At 38.3% G+C, this 21356-nt stretch overlaps 1 protein-coding gene across 1 annotated transcript in view; it reads left to right on the forward strand.

The window, feature by feature from the left end:
• Positions 1 to 21044, forward strand: part of tmem45a (transmembrane protein 45a) — a gene marked incomplete at its 5' end in the record, with an annotated part of 25699 nt that extends 4655 nt beyond the window's left edge. Inside the window, 3 exons of the mRNA XM_020514005.2 lie at positions 7045 to 7229; positions 13081 to 13226; positions 17314 to 21044. Coding sequence (XP_020369594.2) covers positions 7045 to 7229; positions 13081 to 13226; positions 17314 to 17407 — 425 coding nt within the window. The remainder of the gene's footprint in view (positions 1 to 7044; positions 7230 to 13080; positions 13227 to 17313) is intronic.
• Positions 21045 to 21356: the final 312 nt, after the last annotated feature.

A 21356-nucleotide genomic window follows, 5' to 3' on the forward strand; every position in this document is an offset into this window, starting at 1 on the left:
GAAACGTTAACTCTGTTTTCTCCTCCACAGATGCTGCCAGACCTGCTGAGCTTTTCCAGCAACTTTGTTTTTGTTGTTGTTAAACTTTTCTGAACCCTTTCAAGTTTCACAACATCCTATACTAGGGAGACCAGAATTGCACACAGTGTTCCAAAAGTGGCCTAACTAATGTCTGTACAGCTGCAACGTGACCTCCCAACTCCTATACTCAGTGTACTGACCAATAAAGGCAAGCATACCAAATGCCTTCTTCACTACCCTGCCTACATGGGACTCCACTTTCAAGGAACTATGAACCTGCACTCCAACATCTCTTTGTTCAGCAACACTCCCCAGGACCTTACCATTAAGTGTATAAGGCCTGCCCTGATTTGCGTTTCCAAAACGCAACACCTTACATTTATCTAAATTAAAATCCATTCGCCATTCCTTGGCCCATTGGCCCAGATGATCAAGATCCTGTTGTACTCTCAGGTAACCTTCCTCACAGTCCACTATACCTCCAATTTTGGTGTCATCTGCAAAGTTACTAACTGTACCTCCCATGTTCACAACTAAAACATTTATATAAATGATGAAAAGCAGTGGACCCAGCACCGATCTTTGTTGTACACCGCTGGTCACAGGCCTCCAGTCTGAAAAGCCACCCTCCACCACCACCCACTGTCTTCTACCTTCAAGCCAGTTCTGTTTCCAAATGGCTAGTTCTCCCTGCATTCCATGTGATCTAACCTTACTAACCAGTCTCCCGTTAATGCTTTCCAAGTGTACTGTTATCACATCTTTAAATATAATCTAGCATTTTCCCCACTATTGATGTTGGGCTAACTGATCTCTCCCTGCCTTTTAAATAATGGGACTAGTTTTGCCACCCTCTGAGCTCTAGAAACTGATCCAGAGTCATCCTGAGATGACCACCAATATTTCCAGGGGCATTTTCTTTAGTACTGTGAGATGTAATGCTAAACATGTGAGATAAATGCATGTCTTTCTGAATAACGGAGGAAGATCTAGAATACAAATTGGCTAATGTGGCAATGATTTTGTTCAAACAGCCATCAAACAGAGTTCAAGTTACTACCTTACACAGATACTTGCCAACAACAGATGTTTCGTGCTTTATACACGCGGTTTTACATTTTTCAGCCTGATAGAGTTTCTTGCATGTAAGAGAATAGTTGCAGGACAATTATTTTTACTTAATCACCAGTTTTAACCAGTCAGGGTAAATTCAGATATCCCATGCTCTTGGTGGGCAATTCCACAAGGAGGGAATGTGCTTCATAGAATTGGAGCTTAACTGTCATGGTCCGTTGCCTGTAAACTAGTGCAGTGTCACAGAGATCAGTCGTGGAGACACAGTTATTGACAATATATATTGATGACTCGGATGAAGGAAGCAAATATACTGTAGCCAAGTTTGCAGATGATGCAAAAACAAAGGGGAAGGCAAGTGCTGAGGATGAGACAAAGAGTCTGCAGAGGGATGCAGAAAGCTTGAGTGAGTGGGCAAAACCTTGGCAGATGGAACTTAATGTGGGAAAATGGGAACTTACAAACTTTGGCAGGAAGAATAGAGAAGTTGAATATTATCTATCTGGAGAAAGACTGCAGAAAGCTGCAGCACAAGAGGTATTTGGGAGTCCTCATGCATAAATCACTTGCAGACAAGTTTAATATGTAATAGTGAAGGCCATTGGAATGCAGGTATTTATTTCAAAGGATATAACAGGGAAGTTTTAAGAAAACTATATCAGGCACTAATTAAACCACAGCTGGAATACTGTGAATACTTTTGGTCCCCTTATCTAAGAAAAATATACTGACATTGGAAGCAATCCAAAGAATATTCACTAGGTTGACCTACTGTATGGAAGGATTGTCTTATTGAAGAGTTTGTGAAGTTTGGGCCTTTACTCAATGGAGTTTACCAGGATGAGAGGTAACCTTATTGGAATATATAAGATTCACAGGGGGCTTGACAGGGTAGACATGTTTCCCAATGTGGGAGAGTATAGGACCAGAGGGCATAATCTTAGACTAAGAGGTCATCCAGCTAGGACAGAGATGAGGATGATTCTTTTTTCTTTCAGAGGGTAATGAGTCTGTGGAATTCCTTACCATAGCAGGTTGTTGAGGGTGGATCGTTAATTATATTCAAGGTTGAGATATATATTTTAACCAGTAAAGAAATCTAGGGTTATGTGCAGAAGGCAGGAAAGTGGAGGTGAGGATTATCAGATCAGCCATGGTTGTTGGAGCGGATTGACGGACCAAATAACTTTCTTCTGTTCCTACGTCTTATGGTCTTCTCTTCTTCCATATGGAAATCACAGGATTACTGAATTTACCTGGCAAATTGGTAATTCTATGTAATTCAAAGACAATAATTTCCTTAGTCATTAACTCTAGTAAGAGGAGGGGGTTTGTTAGTTAGCTCAGTTGGCTGGATAGCTGGTTTGCAGTACAGAATGACACCAATAGTATGGGTTCAATTTCTGTGCTACCTGAGGTTACGATGAAGGACCCTTCTTCTCAACCTCTCCCCTTACCTGAGGCATGGTGACCCTAAGATAGGAAGGTTAGATCACATGGAATCCAGGGAGAGCTAGCCATTTTGATACAAAATTGGTTTGAAGGCAGGAGACAGATGGTGGTGGTGAAGAGTTGCTTTTCAGACTGGAGGACTGTGACCAGCAGTGTGCAGCAAGGATTGATGCTGAGTCCACTGCTTTTTGTCATTTATATAAATAAGTTGGATGTGAAGGTAGGAGATACAGTTAATAAGTTTGTAAATGATACCAAAATTGGTGATGTCGTGGACAGTGAAGAAGGTTACATCAGAGTACAATGGGACCTTAATCAGATGGGTCGATAGGTCGAGGAGTGGCAGATGGAGTTTAATTTAGATAAATGTGAAGTGTTGCATTTTGGTAAGGCAAATCAAGACATGATTTATACACTTAATGGTAGGGTCTTGAGGAGTGTTGCCGAACAAAGAGACCTTGAGGTGCAGGTTCATAGTTCCTTGAAAGTGGAGTTCATGTACACAGGGTAGTGAAGAAGGCATTTGGTACACCTGTCTTTATTGGTCAGTGCATTGAATATAAGAGTTGGGGTATCATTGTTGTGGCTGTACAGGATAATGGTTAGGCCACTTTTGGAATACTGTGTTCTAGTCTCCCTGCTATAGACCAGATGTTATTAAACTTCAAATGGATCAGAAAAGATTTACACGGATGTTGCTGGGCATGGACGGTTTGTTCTTTGCGGAGAGGCTGAATAGTCTGGGGCTATTTTCCCTGAAGTGTTGGAGGCTGAGGGATGACTGTTATAGAGGTTTTTAAAATCATGAGGGGTATGGATAGGATGAATAGCCAAGATTTTTTTTCCCAGGGTAGGGGAAACCAAAACTAGAGGGCATAGGTTTACGGTGAGAAGAGAAAGATTTTAAAGGTTAACATTTTCATGCAGAGTGTGGTGCATCCATGGAATGAGCAGTCAGGTGAAAAGTTGTGGAGGCTGGTACAATACTCAAAAGGCATCTGGATGGGTACGTGAATAGGAAGGGTTTAGAGGAGTACGGGCCAAATGCTGGCAAATGTGAATAGATTGATTTAGGATATCTGGTTGGCATGGACGAGGCAGACTGATGGGTCTATTTCTGTGCTGCATAACTCTATGACTACAGTTCCAATAAAAGTTGGACTTTCAGATCTTCGTAAAGAGTATACCCAAATGTTATATGTAGATTAAAAGAATGTTTCTTTAAAATGCATTCTTGGAACATTAGTATCACTGGCAAGGCCCATTTATTGCTCATCTCTAATTGCCTGTAGAAAGATGGTGGATGAGTAACTTCCTGTGCTACTGCAGTCCTTCAGGTGTCCTTACAATGCTGTTGGGAAGGGATTCAGAGACTTTGAAGTAGCCACAGTAAAGGAACAGAGAGTTCAAAGTCAGAATGGTCTGTCCTGAAGGGGAACCAGCAGCTGGTGGAGCTCCCTTGCATCTGCTGCCATTGTCCTTCTGGTTGGTAGAGGTCATTGGTTTGGAAGGTGTTGTTAAAGAGTCTTGCTGAGTTCCTGCAGTGCATCTTGTAGATGGCACACACAGCTGTCACTGTCTGTTGATTGTGGAGAGATTAAATATTGAAAGTGTGGAATGGGGTGCCAGTCACATCTTCGTGAATTTTGTTGGAGCTGCTCACAACCAGGCAAATGGAGATTCTTCCATCACACACAATATTAACCTCAGGGTGTTGATAGTGGCAGATTCAGTGATGGACATGCCATTGAACATCAAGAGAAAATGATTGAATTCTACCTTTTTTGGACATAGTCATCGCCTGGCATTTGTGTGACACATCTGTTACTTACCACACGAGCCCAAGCCTGGATGCTGTTCGGGTCTTGCTTCATATGAACCAGTGCTCAAAATACACAAAGGCAGTGGGCAAGTTTTTTCTCCTGAAAGCGATCAAATTGCTGACGAAAATTTAATCAAGGTTGTGACCAACCTTGGAAAAGTCTCACCCCACCCATATGTCAGAGAGACCAAATCTGTGTGGAGTTGTGCCTCCAGTCATTGAGTATGACCTTCTCTTGCTCCACTCAGATTCCCTCACTCAAGGGACAGAGTCTGTGATTGGAGGAGCAGCAAGGTGGGAGTGAGTGAACTGTGGCTGGAGCAAAGCTGCACAATGTCCCGGCCAAAGCTGCAGTGGTTTGTGAGTGACTCAGGGAGGAGTGCAGTGAGATGAGCCCAGATCCTAAACTGGGAGGGTCTGACTTGAGTTAACCTGAGGTTGTAGAAAACTCTAAATATCAGCAAAAAGAAAACTCCTCTTTTGAATCAGTTGGCGATCAAATCTTTTTCAATCGTTAGCTCAGGACAGTCACGTACCTCCGAAGCTTTGTAATAAGGTTTCATTAAAAGGACCCATGTCTAAGTAGATTAAGGCTGAGCTATTATAAATCTAACTGGTTCAAACATGGTTATAGTCATGAGTATTGCTTTGCTTGCTTATTTGTTTATTTAGCTTAATAAAACTGTATCGTCTACAAAGAATAATTTAGTAGAAAAATAATCCACCAAGAGTTGAGTTTGAGACTTGGAGACTGCAATCTCTGGATATCCAACTAATTTGTTTCATTCTTCTTGCATCAACAAATTGTTGTGCAGACGTTTTCTTTAAGAGAAAAAGAATGTGATAGAATCCAATATTACATGGATTATTTTTTCGTCTGTAAAAGGTGAATGGAAACGATGATGCTGTTGAGTGAGTGAGGGTGTTGAGGTTTGAGTGAAGGACATAGATGATTCAGATTCATTTCAAGGTGTGGGTGGGGTGAATGGGCTGATGAGAAAGTGTGCAAAACCAAATGTATAATGTTTATATGACATTTAACCTGAGGAAATGCTTGGAATCATTTCATTTAAAACTAGTTGACAGGTTTTCAATTGGAAACTCCTGTGCTAACTCATCATTGAATAAATTTGAAACATTTAACATCAACTTTGTCACTTCATGATCCCAATTTGGTAACAGATTATGGACAATTTATTGACAATAATTAACAAAATATCATATGTATAGATCCAACCTTAAAATGGACAGGAACTTATCCAATTTTTCGTATTTATGCTATCTCATCCACGTAAAGATGAATACCGTAAAAATAACACAATTGGAGAAGGTAATGCTATTAGGTGAGTATGAAAAATTAGAGAGAAAGAAACAAAGTAGCACTAAAAACACAAAAGGTGGCCCTCAAAAATATCTCAGAATGCTCTGGAAAAGAAATGAGCCCTGCTTTGGACGTGAACTGCTTCAGTATCTGTGGAGATGTAAATGGTACTTAACATTGTGCAATCATCAGCAAATACCCCCACTTCTGACCTGATGTTAGAGGGAAGATCGTTGATGAATTAACTGAAGATGGTTGGGTCTGGGATCCTACCCTGAGGAACTCCTGCAGAGATGTCCTGGGACTGAGGTGATTGACCTCCAACAACCACAACCATCTTCCTTTGTGCTAGATGTGATTCCAACTAGTAGAGAGGTTTTCCCCAATTCCCATTTCCTCTACTTCTTCCAGAGCTCCCTGATGTCATGCTTAGAAGGCAGTCATCCTCACCTAAACTGTGGAGTTGACCTCTTTTGTTCATGTTTGGATCATGAAGTCAGGAGCTGAGTGGCCCTGGCAGAACCCAAACCATCATAACTATATCTAAAGTGACACATTTAATCTATGCACAATAACGAGCTAATTGGAATTTCATCTTAAATAAACTTGTTTAGTTTTTGGGTTTAAAGATATTTCTTCATGATATTTTATCTAATATTATCAAAAAGTCATCTAATGATAATAATATTGAGAAAAAAGAAAGATTTTACTAAATGTTACAATGTTGTATATGGAATTGAGCTTGATGGCCCTACAGGAATGCTGTTTTGTAATTCAAAATGCAGTTCCTGTAGAATTTTTATTTGGATCTAATTAGATCCTTTGGGGTCATTGTATAAATTCTCCAGAGCTATTTTGTAAGTATATTGTGTAATTTGTGAATACACAATGAAGTTCATTATTAGGCTTAATTAATTACATTCATTATTGCCACTTTATTATCTTAAATTCTGCAGCATGCATTGGGGATAGAGGTTCCTGTACATATGTGTTGGTGATTGAAGTGAACAAGGAACAAGTGTAGATAATCGTTGGATATTCTTGCTAATGGTTAAACTTTGCATATTCCTCTTCAGTGCAAAAGCTAAAACAGGTTGAATCTCTGAATATTTTCTAGTTATCTGCTTCTGTTTCAGTGATACTTCTGTCAAAGTTGCAACCAGCAACTGTGAGAACCCCATGGAACAGCTCACCTGCAAATGACAGACACAACACCTTTAGGAGAGATTAATAACATTTGACTTCCATACATTTGATAGGTCAGCTGGTAAAATCTGAATTGTGTGGGAGTCACAAAGAAGCTATTCCTTGCCACCCAACCTGCCGCACAATAATCATTTTATTTACTCTGCAGGTTTTTTGTTTTATTACCATGTTCATGGTCGTGCGATGCTTGACATTCATGTGCACATCCTGCTATTGGTGGCAGTGTTTGGCGGTTCCCTTAGCATCTTTCTTGAAGTCTTCCTCCGGGGCAATATAGTACTGGAACTTTTGAGGACAAGCCTTTGTATACTGCAGGGCAGCTGGTTCTGGCAGGTAAGTAATTTTTTTGGTTTGAATTTCCCCTCTCCCTTCCATAAACTATTAGCACTTATGCTTCCCAAAATCCTCAAATTCTACTGTCAAACCAGGAAAACAGAATAAGAGACAATGACTGGTTAACACTGGTGAGAGAAAACAAACAAACATAAAGTTAGTAGTAAGAGAGGAAGCAAGGATAAAGGAGCAAAATTAAATTTGTGGCAATAAATTGTTCATTATCAACACCCTATTCATAGGCTAGGGTGTGAAACACACAGGCGAGAAACCCAATCTCTGTAAGGCCATATGAAATTTGACCCAATTTTTGCTGTTCTAACAGCCATAACCTGCAGAATGGGAGTCACAAATTTATGGCAAAAATGTAAGGAGATAACACCTATTTAAATGTTGTGTGCTGAATTATTTCTAGCCCTAGCCCTTTAAAAATATTTTGTATAAACTAGGTTGCATCAGACAGAGTAAAACAAAATCACACATTTCGAGAACACATAGGTTGAAAGGACATCTGGTGGAGCTTGGATTAAAAATATACCATTTGCTCCCAAAGTTTCAATAGATATTATTCTTACCATTTCCCAAGGAATGTAGTTAAAGCAAAGAGCTTAAAGCACTTCTCTTAGTGGAAGGGCTGTGATCACATTTTGAATTACAATAGTTTTTTATTCATTCATGGAAAAATGCTAAACTAGCATTTATTTTCTATCCTTGATTGCCCTTGGGAAGGTTGTGATGAGCTGCTTTCTTGAACTGTTGCAGTCAATGGGAGTTAGGTACATCCACAGTGCTGGTAAGAAGGAAGCTATTGGATTTTGACTGAGTGAAAAGGCCGTTAAGGGATTAACTGTCCTTGATGTAGTTATCGGATAGAAGTTTGTTTGCTCTCTATTACAGATTGACCACTGAGAGGATTTGAAATCCTTGAAAGGGTTAATGTGTAAGAGTACTTCTCTCTGTCAAGTTTATCTAAATGAGAACACTAATAGAGCTTTAGAGGTTCTTTTTTTTCCCATTGCCATGAGATCTGTCCATAATGGACATTGGCTGAGTGGATATGGAGGTGTTGTGGAAGGTATTAAGTGGCATGGACTTGAGGTATTAGGTGGCTTGGCTAATGAGGGGCAATCAGGGATGGGTAAAGACTTTTACAAAGCTGGGATGAAACGTCAGAGAATGAAGGTGGACATTCCAGCCTCAGCATTCACCCGCTTCCCTGGCTGCCTCCGGTTATCAACTTGCCTCCACTCCTGAGGAATGAGAACTACATGAGGCCAGTTTGCCGAGTTGGGTGATTTCCTGACTTTCCTGCAGCTACCGACCTGCAATTAAAAACCCAGCTCACACTGTTCACCTGAATCTGAAATGATTCAAGATTTCCGCTATGTTGCCAAGTTAGCCCTACCAATTGTTTTGATTGCTCTTTGTGTGATGAGGAATCTCCAGTTATCAGTCTTCAGTCTCTATGTGCAACTGCGTGGTTTAGTTTGACGTAGTATTTTCAATTTACCTGCTCTATAAAATACTCTTTTAAGGTCCATTCTGAATCATACCCTTTCTGTTGTTTTAACTATCCAGAATCCAGTTTTCCTTGATTCCTGCTTGGCAATGATTAACTTTGAGTCAGGAATTTATCCATAAACTGTAGGTGACCAAAGGGTGAAAACACCTATTAAATGGGTATAGTGCTGATAAGAGCAGTGGTTTCAAAGTTTGGATTCAGAAAACGATTTCAGTCCTAATTACTGACTAGCATAATTTGACTTTGCCTGAAGTTTCTAAACCATAAATCTGCAGGTGTAACTCTCAAAAGCCAAGTGCTCAAAAGCTGATTAAATGTCATTTTTGTGGAGCAGCACATGTGAGCTAAACTAGCATTTCAGTTTACAACTTGACCAGCTTGATCAATTTGGAGGCTTTTTGACCCTTAAGTTATTCAGCAAAAATCAATCCCTGGATCTTTTAAATCCTTAGCCCTAGAAATGGTTTGCTGCATCTGCCTGCTAGACTTTCCCAAGCAATTCGCCAATAACGAGAATTTCTGATGGGGCAGCTAACTGAGACTTTGTGGAAAGTATTGTGGTAGAGGAGTGGTTAGAGAGGGTGAAGCTAAGGGAATTAAAGAATGCAAGTGCAAAATACTGCAAATACTGGGAATCTGTAATCAAATGTGAACTGCTGGAAATGCTCATCAGGTCATGCAGTATCTTTGGAGAAAGAATTTAAAGGATTACTAGTTAGGCCATTTCATCCTATGGGTCCTTGAGCATCAATGAGAATATGAACATACCACTCCGATTTACAGTTGAAAAAGTTGGTGTTGAAAATATGCACCAAAAGTGTAGATTTTCTACACCAGTGTCTTAATCATAACTTGCTGGGGCAGATCTGATAGAATATGCCTGATTTTTACTCCATGTGATCCCATCAAATTATTAGTTGTACAGTGAGGACAAAAGTCTAATCTACTGCTTCAAGCTGTCATTTGAGTAACAAACATATTAATATGACTCATTCTCCAACACTATTATTCAGACCTCAATGAATATGCTGACTTGAAAAATAATGGTTATTTAGTATTTTTATGCACTTAGTACTGTACATAACAGTAGGGAGGTATGTGTACTGTGTTTCAAACCTTGTGGAGTTGAGACATTTCAGTGCTCACTTCTGTCAGTGATACGATAATTAGATGTAAGATGTAGTAATTACCTTTAAAATCACAGCCCAGTCTTCACATCATCCTTGCTTTTGTCTAGGTTGCTCTTTCCATTCTTCCTAGACATAACACATTCCTCCAGGGCAATTTAGCCTGAAAGTAATAAAAGTAGAACAAGAGCAATAGTTTGGAATCTGGTGAATTTATACTCTATTAATTGAACTCCATTTTATGATCTAAATTTAAACATCTTCAAAGAAGTTGCAATCTCAGAAAGTGCATGTTAGAATATGTTTGTTTTTTTTATTTGATTTATTATTGTCACATGTACCTAGATACAGTGAAAAGTTTTGTTTTGCTTGCAGTTTCTCTGATGAGAAATGTTGCATAATATTTTGTGGGACTTCAACTGATTTTTGTTCATTTAATGCCAGTGGTGAAAATGTCCTGAACACATTTTAAATGCAAGTTTTATGTCATTTCATTAAGATTTCCAATTCCCTGTTTTAATAAAACGTTTCTTTCTATTTAGAATCTTCCTTAGATTATAGACATGATACAGGTTACCATTGGTAGTATGATAAAAAACATGAAATCACAATCATCGTTAAACCATGGAGTCTGTAGTTTAAAGGGGTTTAGAGTATCTACATAAAATATTGTGTTGAATTAGAAAGTAGTTCATCTGATTGTTTTAATCTGTAGGGATTTTGATTGTTTTCACATGGCTAATGTTACTTGCATGTTTTGCATATTTTGTAATTTTCCCTTATTTTTCAAACATTCAATAGAGAACAGCGGCATAATTTACATCTGAATGTTCCACGGAAGAGACAGGGAATACAACATCCTGTCATAGTACAACAGAGGCCGCCTATGTTTTAAATGAGTGCTGATGATGAGCACAAGTCTGTTATTTTTTAATTATGTTAACTAATAATTAATGTTGCAAGCAAATGCAGGAAACCATGGCAATCCAGACGAAGTAATTTGGTATCTAAACTGCCCTTTCCCTTCCAGTTGTACTGTTCTTATGTCTGTTTTGATGGGCTCACTGCCAAGTTTTGTGAAACCAGATGGCAAGGAGATAATATCACATATACAGGAATTATTCCTGAACCACACTAAACATTACTTAATAAAAAAAAAGTGAAAATCATTAGGTCAGTACATTTGTTTAACTGTTTAATTATATTTGTGTGTTTGTTTTCACAACCTTGCTTGGTAGCTTGGTAATTCTTGGTCTAAATTTAACATTTATTTGCACACTATATATGCACTTCAAATATATTTTAAAAATATTAATAAAATTCCTTCAGATCAATATGTTTCATAAAATATTTTTTGGGTATCAAGGAATCTCACTGTTCTTTTGGCTTCTCCCATTTTACTTGGGACCACCACAATGCTGGTTGGTCACCATTCTCCATCTCTGCCTGTCAGTCACCCAGCCCTCATCCATTCTTCTCCGTTTAAGTTTCTTGCTATTTCATCTTTCCATTTGTCCTTAGACCTTTCTGTTCTTGTTCCTAGTAGTCCCACCTTCATCACTCACCACATAATCTTTCCTCTCTCTTTCTGCAACAGATGGCCTTCCATTTGAATCTCCAATTTCTCTTATTCTCCCACAAGCCTCACTGACCTCCTGATGTGCTGCTTCCTGATTTTATCTTCTCCTAACACTCAACAGAGCTAGAGTGGTGCAGCAGGAGCGTGCTGGGCCCAGAAGTCAGAAGTTGATGGATCAAAGTCATCCCCTGCCATTTTTTTGGGTGGCTCAGTGGTTAGCACCACTGCCTCACTGCGCCAGGGACCCGGGCTTTAATTCCAGTCTTGGATGACTGTCTGTGTGGCACTTGCATGTTCTCCCTGTGTCTGTATGGATTTCTGCTGGGTGCTCCTCCCAGAATCCCAGGGTTTGGAGAGATATTGGCCAAATGCTCGCAAATGGGACTAGATTAATTTAGAATACCTGGTCGGCATGGACGGGTTGAATTAAAAAGTCTGTTTCTGTGCAGTACACCTCTATGACTCTATGTGCAGGTTAGGTGGATTGGCCATGCTAAATTGCCCCATTGTGTCCAGGGATGTGCAGGCTAGGTGGATTAGCCATGGGAAATGCAGGGTTACAGGGTTAGGATTGGGGAGCTGGGTCTGGATGGGATATACTTCAGAAGATCGGTACAAACTCAATGAGCCAAATAGAATCCCTATAGTGCAGAAAGAGACTATGAACGTATCCAGCATTTAGATCTTATTAGCATCCAGTTGCTGTTCCTCTCTTCTAGATATTGCTCAATTTTCTGCATGATATCGCAAGGCTGGTTTCAAACTTTTTTTTTTACCCATAATACTAAACTGTACTCCTTCCAATTACTCCAACCAGACCTAACCTATCACTTAATTTCCCCTTCTGTACTTGCATTTTCTGCTGTCACTGATCCAGGTGCTTGAAACTACTTCCTTTCTCCAAGTCTTCATCAAAAATTTTTAAACCTTCACTCTGACCCTCTTGCCTGGCTCAACCTGACCACCATAAATTGGATCTTTGCTCTACTGAACTTCATGCTTCTTTCTTTTCTCTTCTTCCACAGAGACTTGGTAATGTTTTCATCACACCACCATGTATCTCAATTTCATTTTCAAAATTATTGACCATTGCTCTTCCTGTCTCACTTGTTCATTTGGAACATCCATGTTATTCAGGATGTGGAAGGCATTCACTGCTGATCCTTGGTGCAATCTAACTTTGGCTTTCAAACTGTCACTGTCCCTCACACTCCCTCTTACTCTTGTCTGGGACTCCATGTATATGTCCTCTAATAGTTATACTTACTCCTCTGAGACTGCAGTGGTTCTAGCCAATTTCCAGACTTCCTCCTGAGGCACCCATTCACAAACCTTCTCTAGATTAATGCATGTTGTATTGGTCTGTATGATACTACAGGAATATGACTGCAGAATGTACTTTTATCTCAGTTTATACATTATTGATCAGTTTCTGTTCTCTAATTACACCATATTACTTTTGGACTTAGTGAGGAAAGTATCGTTAGTAAACAATAATTATCATGCTAAAATAGTGTATTGGTTCCTTAAAGAGAAACTTAGTTTATAGCTATTGGTGAAATCTAAAAATAATTACAAATATCTTCCATCTCTTTAACCCAGATTATTTCATTCATTTTTTAGATTGGATTTATTCTGTATCCTCCAAATGGAAGCCCTGAATGGGATCAAACTAGTCATGACAATATGATGTTTATTACCATGTGCTATTGTTGGCATTACGCTATTTCACTCCTCATTGTGGCTCTTAGCTATGCAATTGTCAGTTGGTGAGTACATGTTTTTTCCCCAATCTCATAGCTGAACACTGAGGGACTTACATTCCTGTGGAATGTACTGCATAGGCTAATATGTAAAGTGTCTCTGAGGTGCTATTTTATCATGTTGATTAACTTATTGGATTAACAGTTGTATGCGAAACCCTTTTTTTCAGAAATGTATTAACCTGTACAGCACCAGAGCAAATTCAATGTCTAAATTAATGTCTTTCAAGGAGAGCTAGTGCTTTATAAAGAACTGAACAACCTGCATGGTTATCCAACTTCCATAACACTTTGAAGACTGCAACAGTATATCTTCACCAAGATTAGAAAAAAAAATGACTGTCTTTATAATTTTGCTAATTTTAATTGAAGCGCTAGCTCGGTTACTGGGCAGTAGTGGTGAAATGGGTAGGGACAGAGACACAGAATAGTGGCTCTGAGAAGGAGGCAAAATTAAAAATTGAGGACATATGTGGCAGACTTTCCTTTTTAATGAGACTGATGAATATTGGACTATTGTCTTCCAAATCATCTTGTTTAAACTACAGAGCCCACACCATGCATTTGTAACAATGTAGAGTCAGGCCTTTGTTGACGCACAACAACTTATAACGTGCCATTAACTTAATAACTGATAAAAAGTTTCACAGGAACATTATAAAACAAATATGACGTTGAGCAGCATAAAGAGATATTAGATCTGGCCAGATGACCAAAAGCTTAGTAGATGAAGATTTTAGGAAAGGCTTAAATGAAGAAAGTGAAGTAGAGAGGAAATGAGTATTTTCCAGAATTTACTGCCATCATACTTCATGCTTCAGCAGGATTCCGGAATGATTGCCTTTATACAGTGGTACACTCAAACTTCAACCCCATTTCTTTTCTTTGGTCGTGACCTTAGATGCATGCTCTCAATGAGTCATGATGTGGAGATGCCGGTGTCGGACTGGGGTGGACAAAGTCAGAAGCCACACAACACCAATTAATAGTCCAACAGGTTTATTTAAAATCACAAGCTTTCAGTGCACTGCTCCTTCGTCAGGGTGAAGCAAAGTTACATGCTGGTGACAATATAACCAATCAATTCTGATGAAGCAAAAAAAAGACACACCACTAAAATAAATTTGCTCTTCCAAATCCCTTCTAATTATACCATTAAAATGGTTACATTGCCTTATTTGGCTAAGTAACATTCTTGCAAACAACAGTGATGTGATAGGCATATTACAAACTTTGCTGAATGCCTTTATTCAGACATTGCATTTTTAAAATGAATTTTCGACATCTACTTGCACGATACATGACTTAAAGTTATATTTTTCAATAGGAAGGTATTTAGCTTATTGTGTATTGGTCATAACTTAATGTGTGTGCCTCAGAGGCTGCTCAGGGTTGTCAGGTAATGAGGACAATCCAATGCAGAGTTCCAGTGACTGGAAACAGTTATACATTTGGATTAGTATTTCTAAAGTTTTCCGTGTAATTTTAGAATTATTAGATGTAAAATCATGGGAGAATCCACCCAAATTGCAGTGATCTGTTCTGTTGTCAAAGCTCTGGCCTAAAAGAAATAAAATTGGCTAAATTTTCTGCAAAATTGGCTATGCACCAATTTAGGGGAGTTTCATGAAGGGTTTCTCTCTGTGAGCTCTAGCAAGTTGTTTTATGCAATTCTCAGCTTTTCCACCCCAATAAATATGCCCCATGCTACTACACCACTGCCCTCACAGAGCTTGCACTCATTAGCAGTAGAAGTGCTTGCTAATGCTGGGAGCTTGCAGCTTACCTGCTGCTGGTGCCATGTATAAAGACCAGTTGCCAGCCAGGATTGGAAGCATAGAGGAGTAAGCCATTCATCCCTTTGAGCCTGAGGATTACACACCTTGGACTTTGAGACTTGGCTGTTTGGTTGAAGCACATTCAGTGTGGTTGCTGTGTAAGCTACGAATACATATAGGTATCATATTGGTGTAGCACAGTGCCATAGCAACACATCCTTTCCCTTGACAGTTCAGACTGGCAAACACAACAAGCTGCCTGAGTTTGTGTCTGCACTAAAAGGCAAGACAAGGCAAGTCAGAAGTACCGTAAAAAACTGACTGCCTGTACCACATTACTCATTTATTTGATAAGCAGAATGTACTTTTGGCTTGATGGCAGAGTCCTGATAGTGGCAAATGCCACTCCTGTTGCTGTTGCTTCACCTGTTGCTCAAATGTTTGAGATACCTTACCTTCCAGGTTAATCTGGCCACTTCTAAGGGCCTAGACTGATGACTTTAGTGGCTTTCATGAATTTAATTGATATAGACTTGTAGACTCATTGGTATTTACAGTGCAGAAGAAGGCTATTCAGCCCAAAGTGTCTTTACTCGCTAACAAAGATCTGTCTTCACCATTTCCATTTTCCAACTTCTGGTCCATGGCCCTGGAGGCTATCCACCCAATTTATGCCCCTCATAACCTAATACACCTTTCTTAGGGCCCCTCTCAAGATTCACTGTTCGAGGAAAAACAGTAAGATATACAGTTGTCATGAATTCTGATGCTGCAAGAAATGATCTGATCAGTGTAGCTATTATCCTGCAGGCTGACTTTGATGCTCCCTATTTTAGCATCAAGGTGATGGCCTTATTTTTTTGTAGACAGAACATGCACATGTGCTATGCCTATTTCAACTCAGCAAAATAGGTTTCATCCATTTTTTGGTTCATGCCTTGTGGCAATGCCTAGACCACTCAACTTGTCGGGTTTGAAATTCAGACAAAGCCTGGCAGTTAACAGTCAATCATCATTAACATCTGCAGTCCCCATTGGCAATGCCTGTCCTAATCACTCGCCAAACAATCAGTAATCTTCTCTCATAAAGTATAACTGTTGGCTATCCCCTTCACTTGTATTCTTGAAAATTATCCTGATGAGTTTCATGGTTTGTAGGAAATAACTTATTATTATTCATGTTTGTGCTACTGACTGTTACACTAATCACAATTGGGAAGTGTTTCTGGTACTGCCAACACACTGGGCATTGTGTGTGTATTTCTAAACCATTCTGTTTCAATTGGGACATCTCCCTCTAAATGTCAAAAACTGCATCAATACACATGACAATTAATTTGCTACAAAATCACTTGCTAACCCAAACACCAACTCTAAAGCCTACCCTTTCAACACATTTTACATACAACTGTTTATGTCACAAAGGACTAATGACTGATCATTTTTATTCTATGCAACACCATTATGCAATCAGAGACAATGGAAAGCTAAAACTATGAACAAGGGGACACAAAATTGTTGAAATGAAAATTGATTGTATTTGATGCAATACATATTACTTAATTCAAAAAAGACCATAATAATTCTGCCCCCCCTAGAGTCAAAATACATATTTTCACATAAAGAAGAATCTTCCTTGCCATTTTTCATGAACTATCATTTCAGTTTTTGAAATTGGAAGTAGGACGAATTCCTCCCCAGGCACTTCAGTACATATATGCTAGAATCTTAGGAAACCTAAAACCATTCCAGTGTTTTTAGTTTGCGCAGGTTTCAACATGAAAGCAGGAAGAATCAGTTAGCAAGAATTGTTTAAAAATATCTTGTAGGTTGTGAGCACAGGGAATGGCTAGCAGACGTTTGCCATCCCTATTTATCCTTGAAGAGGTAGTGTGAGCTTCCTTTCTTGAACCCCTGCCATCTATCTTGTGGAGGTCCATCAATGATGCGGTTCAGAAGAGAGTTCTGGGTTCTTTACCCAGCAACTGTGAAGGAAGGGCAATATATTTCTAAGTCAGGATCATTTGTGACTTGGAAAGGAACTTGGCGGAATAGCCAGCAAGGAGTTAAAACAGAGTTTGGAATGACTGGTAAATTTAGATAAATATAAGCAGTGTAACACAGTGAAATCAACAATCAATTTTTTTAAGCTTCAAACTTAAATTTTTAATACTATTCCATTCATAGTCCAAAGGCAGATAGCAGAGTGATGGGCACCCTATATTTTTAAAGATAATTTGCGATGATTTCAGTCATTATCAATCACACCATCATCAATTTCACCAAATTTACGTATATCCTTTATATGTTTGTAGGGTGATTCATACAAAGTTAAAAAAGGTCGAGCCTCTGGAGATGGGACTGTTGAAGTCATCAGAAAAAGATCAAGAAGTTGAGGATGAAATATAGCCTGATAAATATTGTAGTTTGCTACCATTATGCCTTCTTTATGTATATATTCTTATAGAATCTTTAATATTTTCTGATGTTAAACCCTTTCATAAGCCTAAACCTGTGTCTACAAAGGAGCAAATGTATTCAACAATATCTGTTTTGGATTGAAATGGGTACATTTCTTTTACTGCTGTCTTTTATTCATATCAAATCAACTAGTGAAAAGGGTGATATTTATGATCTTTACAATAATCAAAACTTGATCCTGATTTCCAATAGTTTCAGTGACAGGTGAAGGGGAAATGCACACTTTTGTACTTGACGGCTTGTCTTTTATTTTCTATGTTTAAAAACTCCTATCTAAGAATTAACAAGGCCTGAAAGAAAGTAGTAATCTTTTTGATAATAATGCTTCAGAAGAAGTAGAGCAAAGAAAGAGCACAGGGATGAAATTGATTTATACCAATAATGCAGAAAGGACTTATATTAAATCTGCATCCTATCATACATCCATTAAAAAAGAGAATTCAGTTTCGATTAAAATGGGCTGCCAAGTTATCATGAGTTCATTTTGTACTATTGTCTTTTCAAGAGTCAAAGGAAGATTTCAGTGCTCAAAACTATAATCAGTGAAAATGGTGATTTAAAAATTACATACTACAAATTAAAAAGTGTAGACAACTTCTATTACAGCATTACTTCAGTCCAAATTCTAATCCTTAAATCCACACCAATGACTGAGGTGATATAAAATTCAGTTTGTGACTCTGAAGTCACAATGTCTGATTTAAAAGAATTGTAATATTTTAATTTTAGATGTGCCCCTGTTACAGTAAACATTTGAGCTTTGAAAATGTTACCCAGAGACAAATATATATGAAGTTGTTTGACATTACAAAGAAGATTGAAATTCTATCCTTTCTGAAAACCTGCAATATACTTTCTTATATAGTCTAGCTTCATTCACTCCACTGACAAACACACTGACCCAGTGCTCAGCCATGATTAAATGTCATAAATCATTGAGGTTGAAATTGCTTATCGTAGAGTGTTTCTTGTTCATGTGATGTTTCTGGCAGTTACAAATCAAATTTAAATAGTGCAAATTTCATAAAAACAATTAAATAAAGATCACAAGAATGCAATTGGTTTTATTTCACTCATCTAGATACTGTGAACTAGCAAGCTGTATTACATACATTGCAAAAGGAAATTGAAAGCAATGTAAAACAGACTGCACAGTCACTATGAACCCATTTCATGCTATTGTCAAAAACAAAATTTCACCCTAGCACATGCTTGAAGAGTCTGCAATAGCATCATTGCAAAGATTTTTTTCAGAACTACATTCTGAAGCAATATTTGATATCAAAGGGGAAGGACTTCACTTTGTGAAGCAAAATTACAAATATGTTCTTTAGTTTCTGCTTTTGTTACAAATAGCAAATAAAAACACATACACACTCATACATTAGTCATACAAACTAGCATTAAAAACAATCATCTTTATTTCCACTTGAGAAATTATGGGTTCCCAGAATTGTCCAAGGGTTTCCTTGTTCAGCCACCATAGGTTTAGTGGAATGCTCATACAGACCATCTGAATGGGTTTTATGTCAAAGTTGCCCTGACTGAGAAGCTTAATTATTGAACCATATACTGTTCTATTGCTTAAATTTTCTGTTAGATTATTTCACTCCATATATTCTGAAGGTTATAAAGGTTAAGCGTCAGTGTCTATTATTTAATGCAGTAGTGTTTAAGCAATCTTTTAAAGGGAAGAAATTCCATAAAAGTGTCAATCTTAATGTTCTTTAACACCTCCTTTAGAATTAAAACTTTATTACAAATCTTTTTACAAAATAAAACCCATGATACCCACGACTGACTTAAAAGTAGTGGCCAATGCTTGAAATATAAGTACTTGCTGAATAGCATTTGGTAACAATGTGCAAATTCTATAACGAAAACCCTATATTGTGTGACAAAAAAAAAAATCTTCCTTGTAAATAACATATTTTATACCAACTATTTCATTGAAGATTCATTTTAGTTAGTCAGAATTTGACATAAAATGAAATCTATATCGGAAATGGAAGTTATAACTGTGATCCAGTAGCATAATAAGTTCCCTTCAAGTATAATGGTGCATCCTGATATTACACTTTGCTGCAGCTTTGAAGCATATTTATTTATATCCTTGTTATTAAGTTTTTTGAGGAGATAAGGAAATGTGACAGTTTTTTTAAAATCAGGGCTAATATAAGCCATTCATCCTGATGGCATTTATCTTTAAATAGTTATTATTATTTAATGTTTTCCCCCTTCTTCTCCAAACAATGAGATTCTCCTTGACGTTACAGCATTACATTCCAAGCACCGGCATCAAATCTGAACCACTTTCTGGACTCACATTCAAGCCCACATGTTGTCCTTAAGCAAAGACTTACAATTTCTCTGGAATGCTAACCTGAAGCAGATGGTTCCACTACCAGAAACTTAGGTTCGCATACTGTTTAAAAAAAAATGCTCTTTCTGTGTGGTGTGTCAGTCATTTAGAATGAATCTACAACATGCGGTGAACAGAAATCCCTTATTGGAAGGGTGAAGTCTGGGCCATCCTCCAAAGTTTGATATCTTTTCCATGCATGTCTGCACTTTAGGACCTGTACACAATCTCAAGATGTAGAAAAATGTGTTGCACAGTCAAAGAAATAAATCATTAAAATCAACAAGTTTTATTAAATATCACCACTTAGCTGTGATGTTTCCTTTAGTGAATTGTTTATCATAATAAAGTGAACCTTACAGGTCAGGAAACCCATGAATCTGTGACAGGCTACCACCATTACTGAAAGTCAGATTATAGCCAGCACCAGACACTTCCCAAACATAATTACAAAAATCAGAATCTATCTATTCAAAACTTCCTACTTGATCCCCTCATTGAATCAGCTAGCTAAAATTATAATCAGCCAGCAAAAGCTGGACAGCAATTACCAACAGCCAGTCAGTGGCACCCAACTTTAGATAATCAATTCACAGCTAAATTGGGTGGACTGGAAGATGAAGTGTTTGGAGGAAGTTGAGGGATTAGTAATCAAGGGAGTGTTTGGAAGCTAGTCTCTCAAAGAAATTGAATTAACAGCTGAAACTACTACCATCTACCTCAGAGATGGAAAAAAGCTCAGTGCACTATTACGTTGCCAAGAACCATGCTTACATGGAGTTGAAGGTAGCCCATGAGATGAGAGAAGTGTGCTTCATAGCCTGGCTGTAGGTAACTTCAATAGGGCCTACAAGTATCTTCAGTTTCCCTGTTGGGATTAAAGGGTATTTTCTCCCACCCCATTCCCCTATTCATTGTCGTAATACTTGCATTCCTTCCCAGTCTAGGTTGGCACAGTGTCCTACCCCTGCTTCCCCAAAGTTGCCAGTTGATCCCTATTCTGCCATTTCTAATTGGACTCCCTACGCTGTCATTGCCTTTCCTCCTCCAACAACAAAACTCTGAGTTACTCTTCCCACATTCCACTGCCAAAGTAAATGCCACCATTATCTGCTTTAACCCTATCTGAATGGTGATGCTGCTCCTATTTAATTCTGGTACTATCCTGGTAAAAGATGAATTGATTGATGGTTACATGTTATGGGTACATTTTTTTTTCCTTGTACTACGCCAGAAGCAAGCTACAATAGGTGAGGCAGGAACGCTTGATTGGGAGATTGTATGGCAATTTAGGACCATTCATTAATTACATCTATGATAGTGCATGGGACTGGTTCAGTCAAGTGGGCAAAAGCTTAAAGTGATCATACACCAAAACCTTAGGTAGACTCTCCACTGCATGAGAACAGGAGATAATGATGGAAAACCTGAAAACTAGATAAAATGGTATGTAAACATCGAATGCATGAAGTTATAGTTCTGTGCTGAACCTCAGTGTGACCAATGTATTTCTAA

Source organism: Rhincodon typus, chromosome 11, assembly GCF_021869965.1.
Source record: "Rhincodon typus isolate 14 chromosome 11, sRhiTyp1.1, whole genome shotgun sequence".
Lineage (NCBI taxonomy): Eukaryota > Metazoa > Chordata > Chondrichthyes > Orectolobiformes > Rhincodontidae > Rhincodon > Rhincodon typus.